Source organism: Lipotes vexillifer, unplaced genomic scaffold, assembly GCF_000442215.2.
Source record: "Lipotes vexillifer unplaced genomic scaffold, Lipotes_vexillifer_v1.1 scaffold2106, whole genome shotgun sequence".
Taxonomy (NCBI): domain Eukaryota; kingdom Metazoa; phylum Chordata; class Mammalia; order Artiodactyla; family Lipotidae; genus Lipotes; species Lipotes vexillifer.
In genome coordinates, this window is record NW_006775310.1 from 624250 (window position 1) to 640655 (window position 16406).

At 40.5% G+C, this 16406-nt stretch overlaps 1 protein-coding gene across 1 annotated transcript in view; it reads left to right on the top strand.

Annotated features, from left to right (window-relative positions):
* Window positions 1–4223: 4223 nt before the first annotated feature.
* NBR1 (NBR1 autophagy cargo receptor) overlaps window positions 4224–16406 on the top strand; it is a 20241-nt gene continuing 8058 nt past the window's right edge. The window contains exons 1-8 of the mRNA XM_007449883.1: window positions 4224–4328; window positions 6938–7000; window positions 7715–7733; window positions 8519–8541; window positions 14539–14733; window positions 15063–15140; window positions 15630–15844; window positions 16330–16398. Of these exons, the coding sequence (XP_007449945.1) occupies window positions 4227–4328; window positions 6938–7000; window positions 7715–7733; window positions 8519–8541; window positions 14539–14733; window positions 15063–15140; window positions 15630–15844; window positions 16330–16398 (764 nt within the window). The 5' untranslated portion in view covers window positions 4224–4226. The remainder of the gene's footprint in view (window positions 4329–6937; window positions 7001–7714; window positions 7734–8518; window positions 8542–14538; window positions 14734–15062; window positions 15141–15629; window positions 15845–16329; window positions 16399–16406) is intronic.

Below are 16406 nucleotides of genomic sequence, written 5' to 3' on the forward strand. Positions count from 1 at the left end.
CACATTCCTGCACCCCGCTTTCCCTCTGGGTCTCCATCTCACATATACCAGCCCATCTTTGTATACCATGATGTCCCCCCTCAAGACCCATTCCAGTTTCCACCATCAGGATTCCCCCTCGGAGACACCCTGCCCCCTCCCTTATCTTCAGCGCCTCCCCCCGACCCCGTGACCCACAAATTACCCCCCTCCCCACGATTTCCCCAGACTCAACGTCTTAGGTTTCTCAGGTTTCACCTTCCGCCCGCCCCTTGACAGATAACACCCATCTTGCTCGCCTTCAGGACTCACCTCTCCCCTCCACACCTGTTTACTGCCTGTCCCCCGGAGCACCCTGTGGGCCCCTCTCCCTTCCCCGGGGTTCTCTCACCTTTATCCAGAGCAAAGCGTCTGTGGTTCCCGGGCCCAGAGGCCCAGTTCTCTGAAAAACCCCCCGGACCGCCCTTGGTCAGGAACGCTCACACCGCGCAGTCTCAGTTTCAATTAATCTGTAATTCCCGCGCTTTCCTTTTGCCACGGAAACCGGCCGCTGCGCCTAGCGAGAGCCTCTCAGAACGCGAGAACGAAACACGTTACGGAAGGGCGGAACAGAAAGAGCTGAGTCTCTCGGGGTTCCTGATTGGTCACCCATTCTTTCCCTGCGTTACGTAATTAGAAAGAGACGGGAGAGAACGAATTCTGCTCGAGTTTTCTAACAGGCGCCTGACCCCCTTACCTCTACGCTTCCAGTTGCGGCTTATTATGTCACAGTGATTGCTGTACTAGGGTCGGAATCGCTACCTGAGGCTCGAATATGAGCGCAAGATAGTGCCTAAAAGAGTCGCAGGAAGACGCCCCGTTCCCTCACCCTTTCCGTCGCAATGGAAGTCTCCAGTTTTGGTAAATAAAAGGGTTGTGGGGGAAAAACTACGATTTCCAGCATGCATTGCGGATCGAAAGGCCTTGGCCACAGTGTCCCTTGGAAACTGTAGTCTTATGGAGAGGAACTTCCGACACTGGAAGCGGGCACGAGTCTCACGACAGCCCAGTTGACAAATTGAAGAGCTCCGCCCGCTTATGCACGTCAACAGATATGGATTGGAGTGTTATGTTTTAGTATCTTGAGAGCGGATAATAGGCTAAAGAACCTACAAATCCTAGGAAGACTACAATTCCCATCCATCCCCGCGAGTCTCCGCCATGTCGTCCTCTAAGGCCGGTGACCTAACTAAGGTCCGGCGCAGCTTTTACCTGGGAAGGGGAAATCGGCCCACGGCTGCGCACTCGTAGTTCCGCCCCTTTGCCCCAGTGTTTGTTGTTGTTGTGAGGTTCTGGCTGCTGCTGCCCCGCCTCCGCCAACTCATCCTCGACCAATCAATGGGGTAGTAGTTTTGAGGGACAAGTGGTAAGAACCAATCATCTTGTCGGAAACTCAGAGACGCAGGGGACTATGCCCTGTCTCTCTCCGCCATGTTAGATTCACCCCGCAGGGATAGCCTCAGAGCTGGCTGCGGACGGTTCTTGCACTGGCCTCGGGCAGGCGCCCCCCGGGGGCGGGAAGCTGGTAAGGAAGCAGTTGCGGTTACCTAGGGGTGGTGTCACGTCGCACTGAGAGGGCTTGGGGAAGTTCAAGGGAGGAATCCTGCAAAGAAGAGGGGCGACTTTTTCCGTGTCTGGGGCCAGCCGATCTTTTCAGTGACCGGATGCGAGAGCCGTTCGTGTTCCGAGGGGCCAAGGGGGCGGATACCACCGGAGGGATGGCGGGTCCGTGGCTTAGAACGCCTTCCTTCTGCTGAAGGACGCCGAGACTCCCCAGCACAAAGAGGGCCTAGGCAAAGAAAACGAGAGAGAGTCTTCAGGGGTTGGTGATACTGTCTTGGGGACATGGAGTGCCAGGAAAAGATAAGTGGAAGACTAGGATGAAGTTTTCAAGGGAAAAAAAAAAATGACACTACCCACACAGCCTCCTACTCCCCCTCATCCCACTTTTGGGGACCCTCATAAGGAAGTCTCCTTGGTCAGGGACCTCTGGTATTGGAAAGGCACCGTTTTTCCTTTTTATCGAACACGCAGCTTTCAGATCACACATTTTAACTCCAGGATAGCTTGTAGAGGCCTCCGGTGGAGACAGTAATGAAAGCTCAGGTTCCCAGGTCAGATTCATTAAAGGGATTTTTGATATCCTGGAAAAATCGACATAGAGGAAAAGCTGATCTATGCCAAGCAAAGATGAGCCAGTGGCATGAACTTAATATAATGCCAGTTAATGAAAGCTGAAGGCCGAGGCCCCAGCTACCTGACTTTACTAACTACAGGGACAGAGGGTACTAACGATAGCTTTGGTATTTCCACAAGTTCAAGACTAATGCTCTTGCTAAAAGAATTTTCACATATAAGGCAAACAGAAATAGGCAGCTCTTTATGAAGACCTGGATATGGTCCAGCTAAACTAGAATCTCCCACTTCCTGTTTTCTCCTTGCCAGCCAACCAGTTGGATGAGCTCCAAAGTATCTAAACTAATTTCCAACTGTGTAATTTGAGAAAAGGCAATGAAGATTAGTTTCCTTTTGGACTTTAAAAAGTGTGGAAGTGTGTTTCTCAGAAGTTGAAAAGTGAGAATGTGTTTTAGAATGTCCACTTTTGGCTGAGTGAATCAGTCACCTAATCTCCCTGATTTTTTGCCCAAGATTCTGGGGTGTTGCCAGGAGTTCTGTCCAAATTTTAAGGACCCCAAGAATTGCATTCCATATGAATGAAATACTAGATGTCAGCAGGATTGGTGCTAGAAACTATTTTGGTGGTGAACTTGGCTCTAGGTAGAGAAAAATAATGGAAAATGTTGGAGGATGATTGTCTTTGGATTAAAAAAAAAAACCCCTGATCCTCAGAGAGTTCAAGATCATTTTTAATGACAGTTGTATTGTTTCACAGGGCGGTTCCTTACACTGTGGAAAACAGGACTGTTTCAGGCCCTGATTTATTATATTAACTTTTATATTTCAGTACTGTTTTCAAAGAAATAGCATACACGTTTTTACTTGATCCTTGTGATAACATTGTGAGGTTAGCAAAGCAGAGGTCTTAGACCTATTTTACAGATTAAGGAACTGAAGCTCGGAGGTTAAAAGACTTGCTCACACTTATATGGCTAGTAATGTGCCAGAGCTGTGTCTGGAACCCAGCTCTTCTAAACCCCTGTGATCCCTCCCCTCATTACACTGTAAACTCCTGAGACTTAATCTTGTTCCTCTCCAATGTCCTGTGCCTGGAGCAGAACCTGGCTCTTTGTAGATGCTTAGTCAAGATTTACTGATGAATATGTTTTTTAGAAAACATATAAACATATAAAAAAGCTGGCCTTTTTCATTACAACTTATGTTTAGATTTAAACAAACTATTTTTTCATAAAGTCATTAAAAAAAAATCTAACAACTCATAAGTAATCAATCCTTCAAATTCTTACCTTTTAGAGGTAAATATTCAATTATTTTATGGATGAAATGAGTTTGGTTAAAACAGTTGACTACAGTCAATCCATATTGGGGGGATGGAAGGGTATAGATGAAATGAGGGTAGCTTTGAGTTGATCGTTGTAGTTAGATGTTCACTACTCTCCACTTTTATGTATGTTTGAAATTCTCCATAAAAGAAAAAAAGTAGCCTACAAAAAAAACAAAACACATGAACTTCGATGAAGGTTGTTGAATGCTACTCCTGTATAGTTTCTTGGCGAGTGGTTCAGCCTCTAACTTGTTAAATGGATCTAGTAGAGAACCTTGGTTGCTCAATTTAGGAAAGGGCTGCTTTTCCAAGAAAAATATAGACCATCACTTTCAGGCTTTAGGAATGTAAATTTCCCAAGGGTAGAGACCTACACTTACTCATCTTGGTAACCTACTAGTAAATATGTAACAGTAGGTATCTGTTTAATTAAGCAATCATTATAAAGTTCATAAAATCCTAAAGGATTTTACAAATGTTAGATGATTTCTGTGAATGTGGCCAAAATTTACATTCTCTCTGCAAACATATGGCAGTGAGATTTGTTTTAAACCACCCACTAGACTATAAATAGCAGAAGAGCAGGGACATTATCTTCACACCCACTGCCGTGTCCTCCTAGCCTAGCCTGTATTAGGTCCTCACAAGTATTTGTTGAATGAATGTTTATGCAGTTTATAGAGTCCTTTCTAATGTGTTTTCTCTCTCTCACCCACTCTCTCTCACTCTTCTCTAGCCCCACAGCATGGAACCACAGGTTACTCTAAATGTGACTTTTAAAAATGAAACTCAAAGCTTTCTAGTTTCTGATCCAGAAAATACAACTTGGGCTGATGTGGAAGCTATGGTGAGTGTTATTTTGTTTTGTTTCTCCATCCTTTAAGCATAAATATTTTTTCCAGAGGTAGCTATTTTTAGCTGTGCTTCCTAGCTGTAAAGTCTGTCATATTTACCATTTCTGGGCCTTTTGGAAAATTATTTTTGACAGGGGCTTGGGATTCATATAGGAGATGTGCCCTGGTAGAGGAAACAAACAAATTCTTTCTGAGGCGTTTAGAAAGGAAAGGTAAATTTATTTTTTTAAGTGAGATAGGACTTAGAAATCCTGTTTATTTTAGAAGCAGCCTGAGGAATGAATTGGTGTGGACTCCACCCTAACAAGGCCTGAGGTGAATATTCTCTTGCTTGAGAGCAGATAGGTTACTGTGGTTTTTGAACCACCAAGGATATAATTTGTGTTTTGCAAGAGCTAATCGATTGCTTTTATTGCTAGGTCAGAGGATGAATATCTCAAAGTTGAGCAGGAAAAACTCGCACGGGTGTTCAGATAGCAGCTCATCTATCACTTTCGTTGTTGTTAGTGCTTTTCCTCTTCTTGGTTTGCCCTTTGTACTCTTCTGTTTTTGTTTGATTTGCAGTAGTGAATGTTTTACTTCCTGTGTAACTGTGTTTGTCTGATGAAACTCTTTGTTAAAAACCTAGTTTTACCTGGTTGGTAAAAACCTACTTTTCTCTGGTTATGTGTTATGGTAACCAAAAAGGAAAAGAAATGGTGGAGAGACCTCAGAAGATGATCTGATCTCATCCTCTGTCTTCCAGGAAAAATATTTCCTTTATACTACCCTGGACAGATGGTTATCCACAAAGTTGGATCTTGTTTGTCAAATGATCTGAAAATCAAACACAGCTATCTTTTTTTTCCTAGTAGTTAAATGAGCTGACAGCTTGCCTTTTTTCTTTATTGTAAATTTTAAATTATAAAAGTGTAATACATGCCCATTATAAGAAATGAAACAATCCAAACATATATAAAGAAAACGTTAATATCCCTCCACTCCCCACACCCTCCACCCGCTATTCTAGCCTCTTTGGGGGTAACCTGTGTTAACAGCCCTGTATGTACTTCCCACATTTTCCATGTTCATACAGTTATCATACCATACTATGAACATTATTCTACAACTTGCTTTTTAAAAACAAAACAAAACAAAAACAGGAGAAAAACAAGTAGTGGTTTACTAACATGCATACCTCCTGTATACATAAGTGATACCCAGGAAAACTGAGTAACTCCACAGCTTGCTTTTTTTAACCCAGCCTGTATTATAGACACAGTTCTCAATGAATACACAAGGATCCAAGCTGCTGGTGGTGGTATACAACAATTTAACCATCCCTTATTGAAAGATTGTTTCTAGGGTTTTTTGTGGATTTTTTTCAATTGAGATATAGTTGACATATAACATTATATTAGTTTCAGGTATACAATGTAATGATTCTATGTTTGTGTGTATTGCAAAATGATCACCACAGTAAGTCTAGTTAATATTCATTACCACACACAGTTACAATTTTTTTTTCTTGGGATGACATCTTTTAAGATCTATTCTCTTAGCAACTTTCAAATATACGATATAGTACATATTATTAACTCTAGTCACTGTGCTGTACATTACATCCCCAGGACTTTATTTTATAACAGGAAGTGTGTACCTTTGACCACCTTTACCCATTTTATCCACCTCCCATTCCCTGCCTCTGGCAACCACCAATGTGTTCTTTGTATCTATGAGTTGATGAGTTGTTTATTTGTATTTAATATTCCACATATAAGTGAGATTATATGGTAGTTTTCTATCTGATTTATTTCAGTTAGCATAATGCCTCAATTTCCAAAAGGTTGGGTTTTTTTTTTTCCTTTTACCACTATAAAATAAACTACAGGAGATCCCTCTTTGTATATATAATGTATACACTGTTCTATAGGATAAAGTTTCCCAAAGTGAAATTAATGGGTCACCAAGCATGTGACTTTAAATTTTCATAGATACTACTGCATGCTTTGCAGAACAATGGTAAGACCCCACAGAAGCACATGACAGTGCCCTGGATCTTTATCCGCATTGGATGTCTTTGTTTTTGTTTTTGGCTGCAACGCGTGGCTTGCGGGATCTTAGTTCCCCAACCAGGAATTGAACCTGGGCCCTTGGCAGTGAAAGCCCAGAGTCCTAACCACTGGACTGCCAGGGAATTCCTCAACATTGCATGTTACAGCTTTAAAAATTGTGTTGCCATTCTGTTGAGATGACATCTCATTGCTTTAATTTAGGTTGTTCTGACTACCATTAAGGTTAAACATCTTTTCATGTATTTGTTAGGCATATCTGATTTCTTCTGTGAAATTTCTGTAGATTTTGGCCCACTTTTACCAGTTAAGATCTTATGATTAGCAGTTGCTTTTTGTGTATTGCAGATATTAACCCTTTTGTCTCTCGTGATTTGCAAATATTTTTCCCAGTCTATTGCTTGTCTTTTGACTGTTTTTTTTTAACCATGTAAAATGTTTAATTTTTATGTAGTGAAATATGTCAGTCCTTTATTTTATGACTTCTAGGGTTCTATTACAACCTGCCTTTTTGATAACTTGATCATATAGTGTGTACATTTCATTTGCAGGTAAAAGTTTCATTTGATTTGAACACTATTCAAATAAAATACCTGGATGAGGAAAATGAAGAGGTAAAGTATATTATGGTACCCATGACCAGGTATCCAGAATAGGGATCTTATTTCTCAAGAGGGACGTGGAGCTCAAAAAGTTCAGAATAGTGTTTATCTCATTTGTGTAGGAGTTTAAACAGTATTTGATAATTGCATGTTCTAAGCTGATTTGTGCCATCTGAGATGGAGTTGAGAAATAGGGAAGCGACATTGAAGAAGAAAATCTGAGAGATAACTTTTAAAACTATATAGTGATCTTATGTTCAACTATATCACAAGCTGCTATTTAGTTTCTAGTAGTAAAAATAATAATGACAAACCCTTATTGAGTGGTTACATGTGTCAGACTAACAACAGTACTATTATCATTATCTATTTTACGCATGAGAAAACTGAGGCACAGAGAGTTTAAATGACTTGCACAAAGGCACAAAAGCTTGGAAATAGCAGAGTAGGGTACTACTCATACCCTCTGATATACATACTTTATACCCTCTGGCTCCAGAGCCCAGGCTCCTAGCCACTATATTATGCTGCTTCTTAACTACCTGAAATAAAGGAGGATATAATAGTTAAGCAGTAAAATTACTTAATTATTCACATTTAGTTCAGATACTGGAAAAGCTGAACGCCTGACCTGAGGTTTTGTATCTATCCTGTGAGGCTGGATATGCTGGATTGCTCAGTTGATGAGAGGTTTATAATTAACTGTTGCTTTTTTTCCTTTTACAGGTATCCATCAACAGTCAAGGTGAGTCCCTAAGAGAACCTATTCAGCTTTATTTAAAAGCCTTAATCTTATCATAGGCATTGGCATTTCCATTTACATTCAAATCTTGTTGCAGTGTTTATTTTAGAGTAGAATTTGGTATGCAATAAATGCACTCACCCATAGGCATTAGTTACATAGGAGATCTTTATTTTATAACAGTTTTTTGTGTATAGGTTGGTGCCTTGATTGGACCCAAAGGACAGCTTTAATGAGAGGTTCGCTTATATTTAAGATGCTAATGTTTTGAAAAACATGTTTCCCGGTTCAACATATTTAACTTGTTTTCCTGGTATTGCTTTTGTCCTTGACTTGGTATATATATTAAAGTCAAGTTGTAAATAAGGTGGTTGGTTTTTGAGAGCATGGGGTGCATTTTCCCACAGGAGCAATGTTATATTTGAAGATTAGGTTCCCAGGCTAGCCCCTAGAAGCTTATTTTAACCAGCTGAAATGATAGTATTAACACCATCCTTTAACTTCCTTGAGTCCTGAGCTTCACTAAGCCTAGAGTGAGGGAGCTGGATTGAGTTTTTGTAACTGAAAGACTATAGTAGCAGAGAGAGGGATTTAAGGGGGAGAACTAATCTGCAGGTAGCTTCTATTTATGATGGGATAAGAAGGGAATTTGTCAGCAAAAAGGTAGTAGCTGTTCATATGTAAGGACTGTAAGCTAAGAATTCTTAAAAGTAAGAATTGTCCGTGCTTAACAGAATCTTTTGGGGCTGGTAAAAAAAATCACAGTATGTATATTTTTGTTCTTCTAGGAGAATATGAAGAAGCACTTAAGGTAATGATCATTTCATCTTATTTTCAAAGAATTTTTAAAATGTTTATGGACTAAAACTTGAGCCTGAATTCCATTAGCCATGTGGAGAAACTAATGACTATAAACACAGCAAAACCCTTTTTTTTTTTTGCGGTACGCGGGCCTCTCACTGTTGCGGCCTCTACCGCTGCGGAGCACAGGCTCCGGACGCGCAGGCTCAGCGGCCATGGCTCACGGGCCTACCCGCTCCGCGGCATGTGGGATCCTCCCGGACCGGGGCACGAACCCGTGTGCCCTGCATCAGCAGGCGGACTCTCAACCACTGCGCCACCAGGGAAGCCCGCAAAACCCTTTTTTAGGGAGACTATGATGAGTTCAGCATACCATGCCTCAAAAGGTACCTCCTAATATAAAGATCCTTTCCAGTATCATTGCATCTCATTGCTGGTCTTGATGCCACTGTACTGGCATTTCAAAATTGAAAGAACTCTCTGAAATGATGCTTTCTGGTTCACATTTTTTATCTCCTTCCTTCACCTTGTTCCCTGTCAAATGTTCCACTATAATGTGGAAGAATTTAAGATATAAACCATCCATTTACAATCTCTTGTATGTCAGTGATGAATTAGAGTATTCCTCAAGGTCACTTATTTAAGGTGTGCTAAGCTGACCTTTCACTGACTATCCTTTTTGAACTTCTAATCCAGGCTGAGCCATTTTCCATAATCACTTTTTGTCTAGGGAGGGAAAGGCAAGATTTTTTTTTAAATCAGGAGCTGGATTTACCCTTCCTGGTTTTTGATCAGAATTGCTATTCTGAGTGCCACTTGTTTCAAAAGTTTAGCCAATGTCTTCTTGGTTTTTAAGCAGAAATCCTCATTTACCAGCCAGTCTCTTTGGTTTTAGGCATTCAGGCCCTTTCCTGGTTTTTCTTAGTTGAAATACCCGTCTCTGTTAGTAATTTTTCATGCTTCGTAGTTTCCCTCTGCAGGACTTGGGATGTGTGTGTATATATAAATATATAATATATATGAATATATATAATACTGACTTAAAAATCAGATTCTGCAACGTACATTTTTTTAAATCTGTGCCAAAAATGTGTTTTCAGAGAAAATCTTATTTTCATATTCAGACTTTGTATTGTCACTCATTTGTATAAGTGTGCTTCGTTACAGCACGGGCCCTGCCCCCACCATTTGGAAGTGTCACACACACACAAAAAGCCTGTATAAAAGACTGGCTTCCCTTCTTCCTGTGACCTTGACCTCTCCCACAACTTCCTAACACTTATTAATTTATGAAACTTTTTCTCAGCACAGTTTTGTTTTGCATGTCCATTGGATTACAAACTTTATTAAAAAATATAGAACAACAACAAAAAGAAATTTCCCTCTGCCCCAGTTTTCACGTGATCTTCCTAGTTCCTCTTTGCTTTTTTTTTTTTTAATTTATCTATTTTATTTACTTATTTTTGGCTGCGTTGGGTCTTCGTTGCTGTACATGGTGTTTCTCTAGTTGCTATGAACGGGGTCTACTGTTCGTTGTGGTGCGTGGGCTTCTCATTGCAGTGGCTTCTGAATTCTGAATTCCATTAGCCGTGTTGTGGAGCACGGGCTCTAGGCGCTTGGGCTTCTGTAGTTGTGACTCACGGGCTCTAGAGCACAGGTTCAGTAGTTGTGGCTTGTGGGCTCTAGAGCACAGGCTCAGTAGTTGTGGCACACGGGCTTAGTTGCTCCTCAGCATGTGGGATCTTCCTGGATCAAGGCTCGAACCTGTGTCCCCTGCATTGGCAGGCGGATTCTTAACCACTGCACCACCAGGGAAGTCCTTCCTCTTTGCTTTTAAGCTGTTCTAACATGATGTCTCCCAACAGCCCTTTACTCTTCTCCAGTCTTCTGGCTTTTCTTTTTCCATATTCAGAAGCTACAGTAGTTTCATTTAAATTTGCTTTTAGCTGTTCTAACATGATGTCTCCCAACAGCCCTTTACTCTTCTCCAGTCTTCTGGCTTTTCTTTTTCCATATTCAGAAGCTACAGTAGTTTCATTTAAAAAGTCATTTAAAAACTTCAGAATTCTTCTACCTTTCTCACAGCCACTATTATTTTACCTATTCTGTCAGAAATCTGGGATCTCAGCAGTCTAGAGTTTATATAAGCCTGTCTTGCCCTAGGAAGCAAGACTTTTTCTACATACATTTTTTTCTGTAGTAACATATAATACTTAAAATTCCATGTTTATATTTTGACACAGTTCATTGTAGTTGTTTCTTGAGCAATTTTTTCCACAGAGTCTACCAAATACTTTAGAAAAATCTTCTTGGTTTGTGATCTAGAATAGGAGTTGGCAAACTATAGCTGGGAAGCTGACCATATATGTATGTGTGTATATGTATATATTTAAAATTTTTTGTAAAAATTGTATTTCATCTGAATTTAATAAGACACAAAAGTATTATGTGCTTGAACCTGTCACTCAAATAGAAGGTTCTTTCAGTTCTCCAGGCCAACCTTTTTTTAGAGGCAAATAAGAAACAAATCACCTCACACCTGTCAGAATGGCTATCGTCAGAAAGACCACAAATAACAAATGTTGGCGAGGATGTGGAGAAAAAGGAACACTTTTACACTGTTGGTGGGAATGTAAATTGGGGTGGCCACTGTGGAAAACAGTATGGAGGTTCCTCAAGAAACTAAAAATAGAGCTACCATACGACCCAGCAATTCCACTCCAGAGTATATATCCAAAGAAAACAAAAACATCAATTTGAGAAGATATTTGTACCCCTGTGTTCATAGCAGCATTATAACCAAGATACAGAAGCAACCTAAGTGTCCATCAACAGATGAATGGGTAAAGAAGATGTGTACGTGCATGTGCGCATGCACATGCGTGCGCGCGCGCACACACGCGCGCACACACACACACACACACACACACACACGAATACCACTCAGCCAAATGAACTTTTTCCATTTGCAACAACATGGATGTAACTTAGAGAAATAGGTCAGGGAGAGAGAGACAAGTATTGTATGTTATCACTTATATGTGGAATCTAGAAAGTAAAACAGGGACATCCCTGGTGGTCCAGTGGCTAAGACTGCACTCCCAGTGCAGGGGGCCCAGGTTCGATCCCTCGTTAGGGAACAGATCCCACATGGTGCAACTAAGACCTGGCTCAGCCAAATAAATAAACAAATATTTTTAATAAATAAAATAAACTAGTGAATATAACAAAAAGAAACAGACTCATAGATACAGAAAAGAAACTGGTGGTTACCAGTGGGGAGGGACAAGAAGGGTAGGGGATTTAGAGGTGCAAACTATTATATATAAAATAAATAAGCTATAAGGATATATTTACAGCATGGGGAATTTAGCCAGTACTTTATAATTAAGAAAGGAAGAGAAATCACATTATGTAGAGTATATATAGATAATTTGCTTTTACAAAAACAAAATATTTGGACATTTTATATTCAGTATAGCTTAGCAATGCAGTTTCTGTTGACAAATTTAGTTAACTGTTAGGAGGTATAGTACATATTCAAGAGAACTTTATAGCCCGCAGATATTTTAACCCTTAAGGATGACATGTCTGATTTAATTTTGTTTTTGTTTTTGTTTTTAAAGAAGATACTGGTGGGAATTCCCTGGTGGTCTAGTGGTTAGGACTCCGAGCTTTCACTGCTGAGGTCATGGGTTCTGTATCTGGTTGGGGAACTAAGATCTCGCAAGTCACATGGTGTGGCCAAAACGCAAAAAGAAGATAATACTGGCCCTTTTTAGTAGAGGCTTTGAGCTGCTTCTCTCTCTTTTTTCCTCCTAATTCTTGTTCTTTAACAGCATGCTTAGCTTGTACCTGTTCACATCCTTCCTGTGCTGTTTGATTTGATGTTTTCTTTTTCTTTTTCTTTGGAGTAGCAAGAGAATTTACTCTTATGCTGCATTGTTCTTCTGGCCGAGGCTGCTCAAAGCTACCGTGTTCTTCAGACAAAGTCTGGTCAATACTATATTGCTCTTCTGGCAAAGGTTGATCTACGTATTCTTCTTACAAAGGCTGGTCAACTTGTTCTTCTGATAAGGACTGGCCAGCGTTTCTAGGTGGCTTCCTGAGTCTTCCCTCTATATCTAAGTAGAGGTGCTTCAGATGATCAGGGTATAAATCTGAATTGTCATTCCTGTGAGGTTTGAGCCTTCATTTCCTGTCGTAGCAATTTCTTATAATTTTTCTGACTTTTTAGTTTTCTTCAAAATGTAAAGCCTTCCCTTGTGAACTTTCCCCACGAAGGCCTACAGATGGTTGGTGGTTAGGTTGCCATGTGCTCTGTTTCACATTTATTTCTGAATCCTGCCAGTAAAACTCCTTTGTTACATGTCCTGAAAATCCCTGTCTGCCACCTTGCTGCCAGCGTCACCCTGGCCACATTTTCTTTTTTTTTTTGTGGTACGCGGGCCTCTCACTGTTGTGGCCTCTCCCGTTGCGGAGCACAGGCTCCAGACGCGCAGGCTTAGCGGCCATGGCTCACAGGCCCAGCTGCTCCGCGGCATGTGGGATCCTCCCGGACCAGGGCACGAACCCACGTCCACTGTGCCACCAGGGAAGCCCCACCCTGGCCACATTTTTATAAATAAAGTTTTATTAGAACACAGTCATGCCCATTCATCATGTATTGTCTGTGGCTACTTTTGTGTCACAATGGCAGAGTTGAGTAGTTGTGACAGAAACTGAATGGCCTGCAAGCCTAAAATATTTATTATGTGGCCCTTTAAGAAAGTTTCCTGGGTACTTTCTTGGTGGTCTGGTGGTTAAGACTTCACCTTCCAGTGCAGTGGGTGTGATCCTTGGTCAGGGAGCTAAGATCCCACATGCCTCACAGCCAAAACACCAAAACATTAAAAAAATAGTAGCAATATTGTAACAAATTCAATAAAGACTTTAAAAAAAAACACTAAAAGTTTGCTGAACAACAAGGATGTACTGTATAGCACAGGGAACTATATTCAGTGTCTTGTAATAACCTATAATGGACAAGAATCTGGAAAAGAATATATATATGTATATATATAAATAACTGAATCACTTTGCTGTGCACCTGAATCATTGTAAATCACCTATACTTCAATTAAAAAAAGAAAAAATAAAGTTTGCCACCTATACTTCAATTAAAAAAAGAAAAAAGAAAGTTTGCTGATCCCTGACCTAAGATAATAGCTTTCAGACTTTTTGGATGTGGAATGCTGTTTTTAAGTGGAATCTTAAGAAGTCTAATGTGTGAAAATAGATAAAGGAAGAACAAATCTTGTCACTGGGTAACAAGTGGGAGGGGCTAGAACCCCGCGGACTTGACCCCCTAATATCTTCTTGGACGCTGGAGTACCTTCATGGAATCTCAAATGCTCCTTGAAGTAGAGTTTTCAAAATAGGATATTTAAGAAGATGCTCTTCAAAAAGAGGTGACCACTTAAGCATGCTTTCCAAAATACTATTCTTAGTGGGAAGGTAGATGCTTAACTTTGGACATAGCTTTAAGTTTCCTGGGTCTAGAATTGACTTTTGAAAAGTTGAAATTAGAATCCGTAAGTGGAGTCCTACATAAAAACCAGTTAATAGATGGTAACGAGACAAACTGTGGTGATAATTTCACAATGTATATTTGACATTTTCAAATGTCAAATCATTATGTTGTGACCTGAAACTAATATATGTCAATTACACTTAAATTTAAAAAGTTAAACAGAAAAGTAGTAACCCAATTAATGAAAACATCTCACCTAATGAAGAGCTACACTAAAACCCTTTTGTTTTTAACAAAACCATTCCTAGTTAACATTTTTGGCCAAGAAACAGCAGACTGTTAACATATTTGTCATTTAATTTAATAAAAGAAGCATGAATCTGATATTTTCCAGAGTATTTTACCACACCTCTTCTGTTTAGGTGTCTTTGAAATTTTATTTAGGAAAGGAGAATCACACAATATTGTTTCTAATTTCATAACATATGCTCTCAGATGGCAGTTAAGCAGGGAAACCAACTGCAGATGCAAGTCTATGAAGGCTATCGAGTTGTCTACGAAACCCCACCCCCAGTTGGAGCAGAAAAACGACCAGTTGCAAGGACAGGGAGGAAGCCACTTGCACATTATTCTTCACTGGTGAGAGTCTTGGGATCAGATATGAAGACCCCGGAGGAGCCTGCAGCACAGGTACAAAGGGAATGGACCTGTCTCTATAATTTTTCTAACCTGTGTTTCATTGTCTCTAGTCTAAGATTTGAGCTGTTCATCAAAGATTTGGGAGTTGTTGTGACTGTCTCCGTCTGACTTTTTGAAACTAGTAACAGTGGTTACTTCTGGAGAGGAGCATGAATAGGGTGCCATAAAGACTTCGGTTTTTCCTATACTCTTTCATGCTCATTTTTTTTGACCATATATTTATATTATTTGGCAACAGAAACCTCAAAGTAATACATTTCAGGAGATGTACTTTAAACAGAAAAAGAAAAAAACTTATCTCCGATTGTGTTTACTTGCAGCAGTTTCCACCTGCTCCACATGACGCAGACCAGCCTCAAGACAAGCCCCCAGACTGGTTCACAAGCTACCTAGAGACAGTGAGTGTTCTTTCTGGCTTGGGTTTTAGTGGCAGTGTTGGAACAGGTGGAATGTGGAAGAAACAGAAAGCTAAATCCAGATGGCTGCTGCCTCTGGTACAGGTGAATGAAGAGTAGTAGCTAATAATATCCAAACTAGAGCAGTTCCAGTCAAGGAAGTTCCTAGCTTTTGCAATAATGTACTAGAAAAAGGGGGGAGTTTAATTCTAAGGATGTAAGGGAAAGGGACAAATTTCTATGCTTGAGAAGGAAGAGTTAGAAATTTACTCATCAATGGATTTTTTGGTATTTTATTTGAACCAGTTTAGCTATGGAAGGAATAGACTGTTTTTGCTTTGTTTCTGTCCCTTCATTTAGTAGCTGTTATCTGTTTATTATGCTCTTATGTTATACCAGAGATGGTGAGGTTTCAGGTCTGTTTGATATTTTCATGCCTTTTTCCAGTCTTGGAACTGAGGGGTTTTTTCCCCCGTCTTCTCTGTATTCTAGTTCAGAGAGCAAGTGGTTAAAGAAACGGTTGAGAAGCTTGAACAGAAATTACGTGAGAAGCTTATCCTCCAGAATCCATCCTTGGGTTCCTGTCCTTCAGAAGTCTCAATGCCTATTTCAGAGGAAACACTGTTTTTGCCAGAAAACCAGTTCAACTGGCATATTGCTTGCAGCAGCTGCCAAAGGAGGATCGTTGGTGTGCGCTACCAGTGCAGGTAAAGCAGTAACTTGGCAATGAACAGCTCTTAGTAGAACTTAGAGCAGGCGGGCCTTCTAGCATTCTGGGAGGTAAAGGGTGTGCTCACCTGTGAGCATCATCCATAGCAGCTCTGGATTGGAAACAAGCTACTCTTCACCCACAAGAGAAAATAACTATTTGAAGGGTATTCAGATTGTGGTATTCATATATACTTTTGAATTAAAAGAGCCAAAATTAAGTTCCCCAAAACAAAATTGGATCCCCAAGGATTACCTCCTTATTCCAAATGCTTTCATATCTCGTTTTCTCCCATAGATTGTCCTTTGAAATAGATACAGGTGAAGTGTTATTATCCTCATTTTATTCATGAGGATTGAGACATGGCATGGATGGGTGATGTGCTCAGGTTTCCACCTAGCTGGTAATAGAGCAAATAAGGAAGTCTGGGTCCCTATCGCCCAACCTCAGGTACTTCCCACTGTTCCTTTCTTTTCCTCATAGCCTCTGCCCATCCTACAATATCTGTGAAGATTGTGAATCGGGGCCATATGCCCATGACTCCAACCATGTCCTGCTGA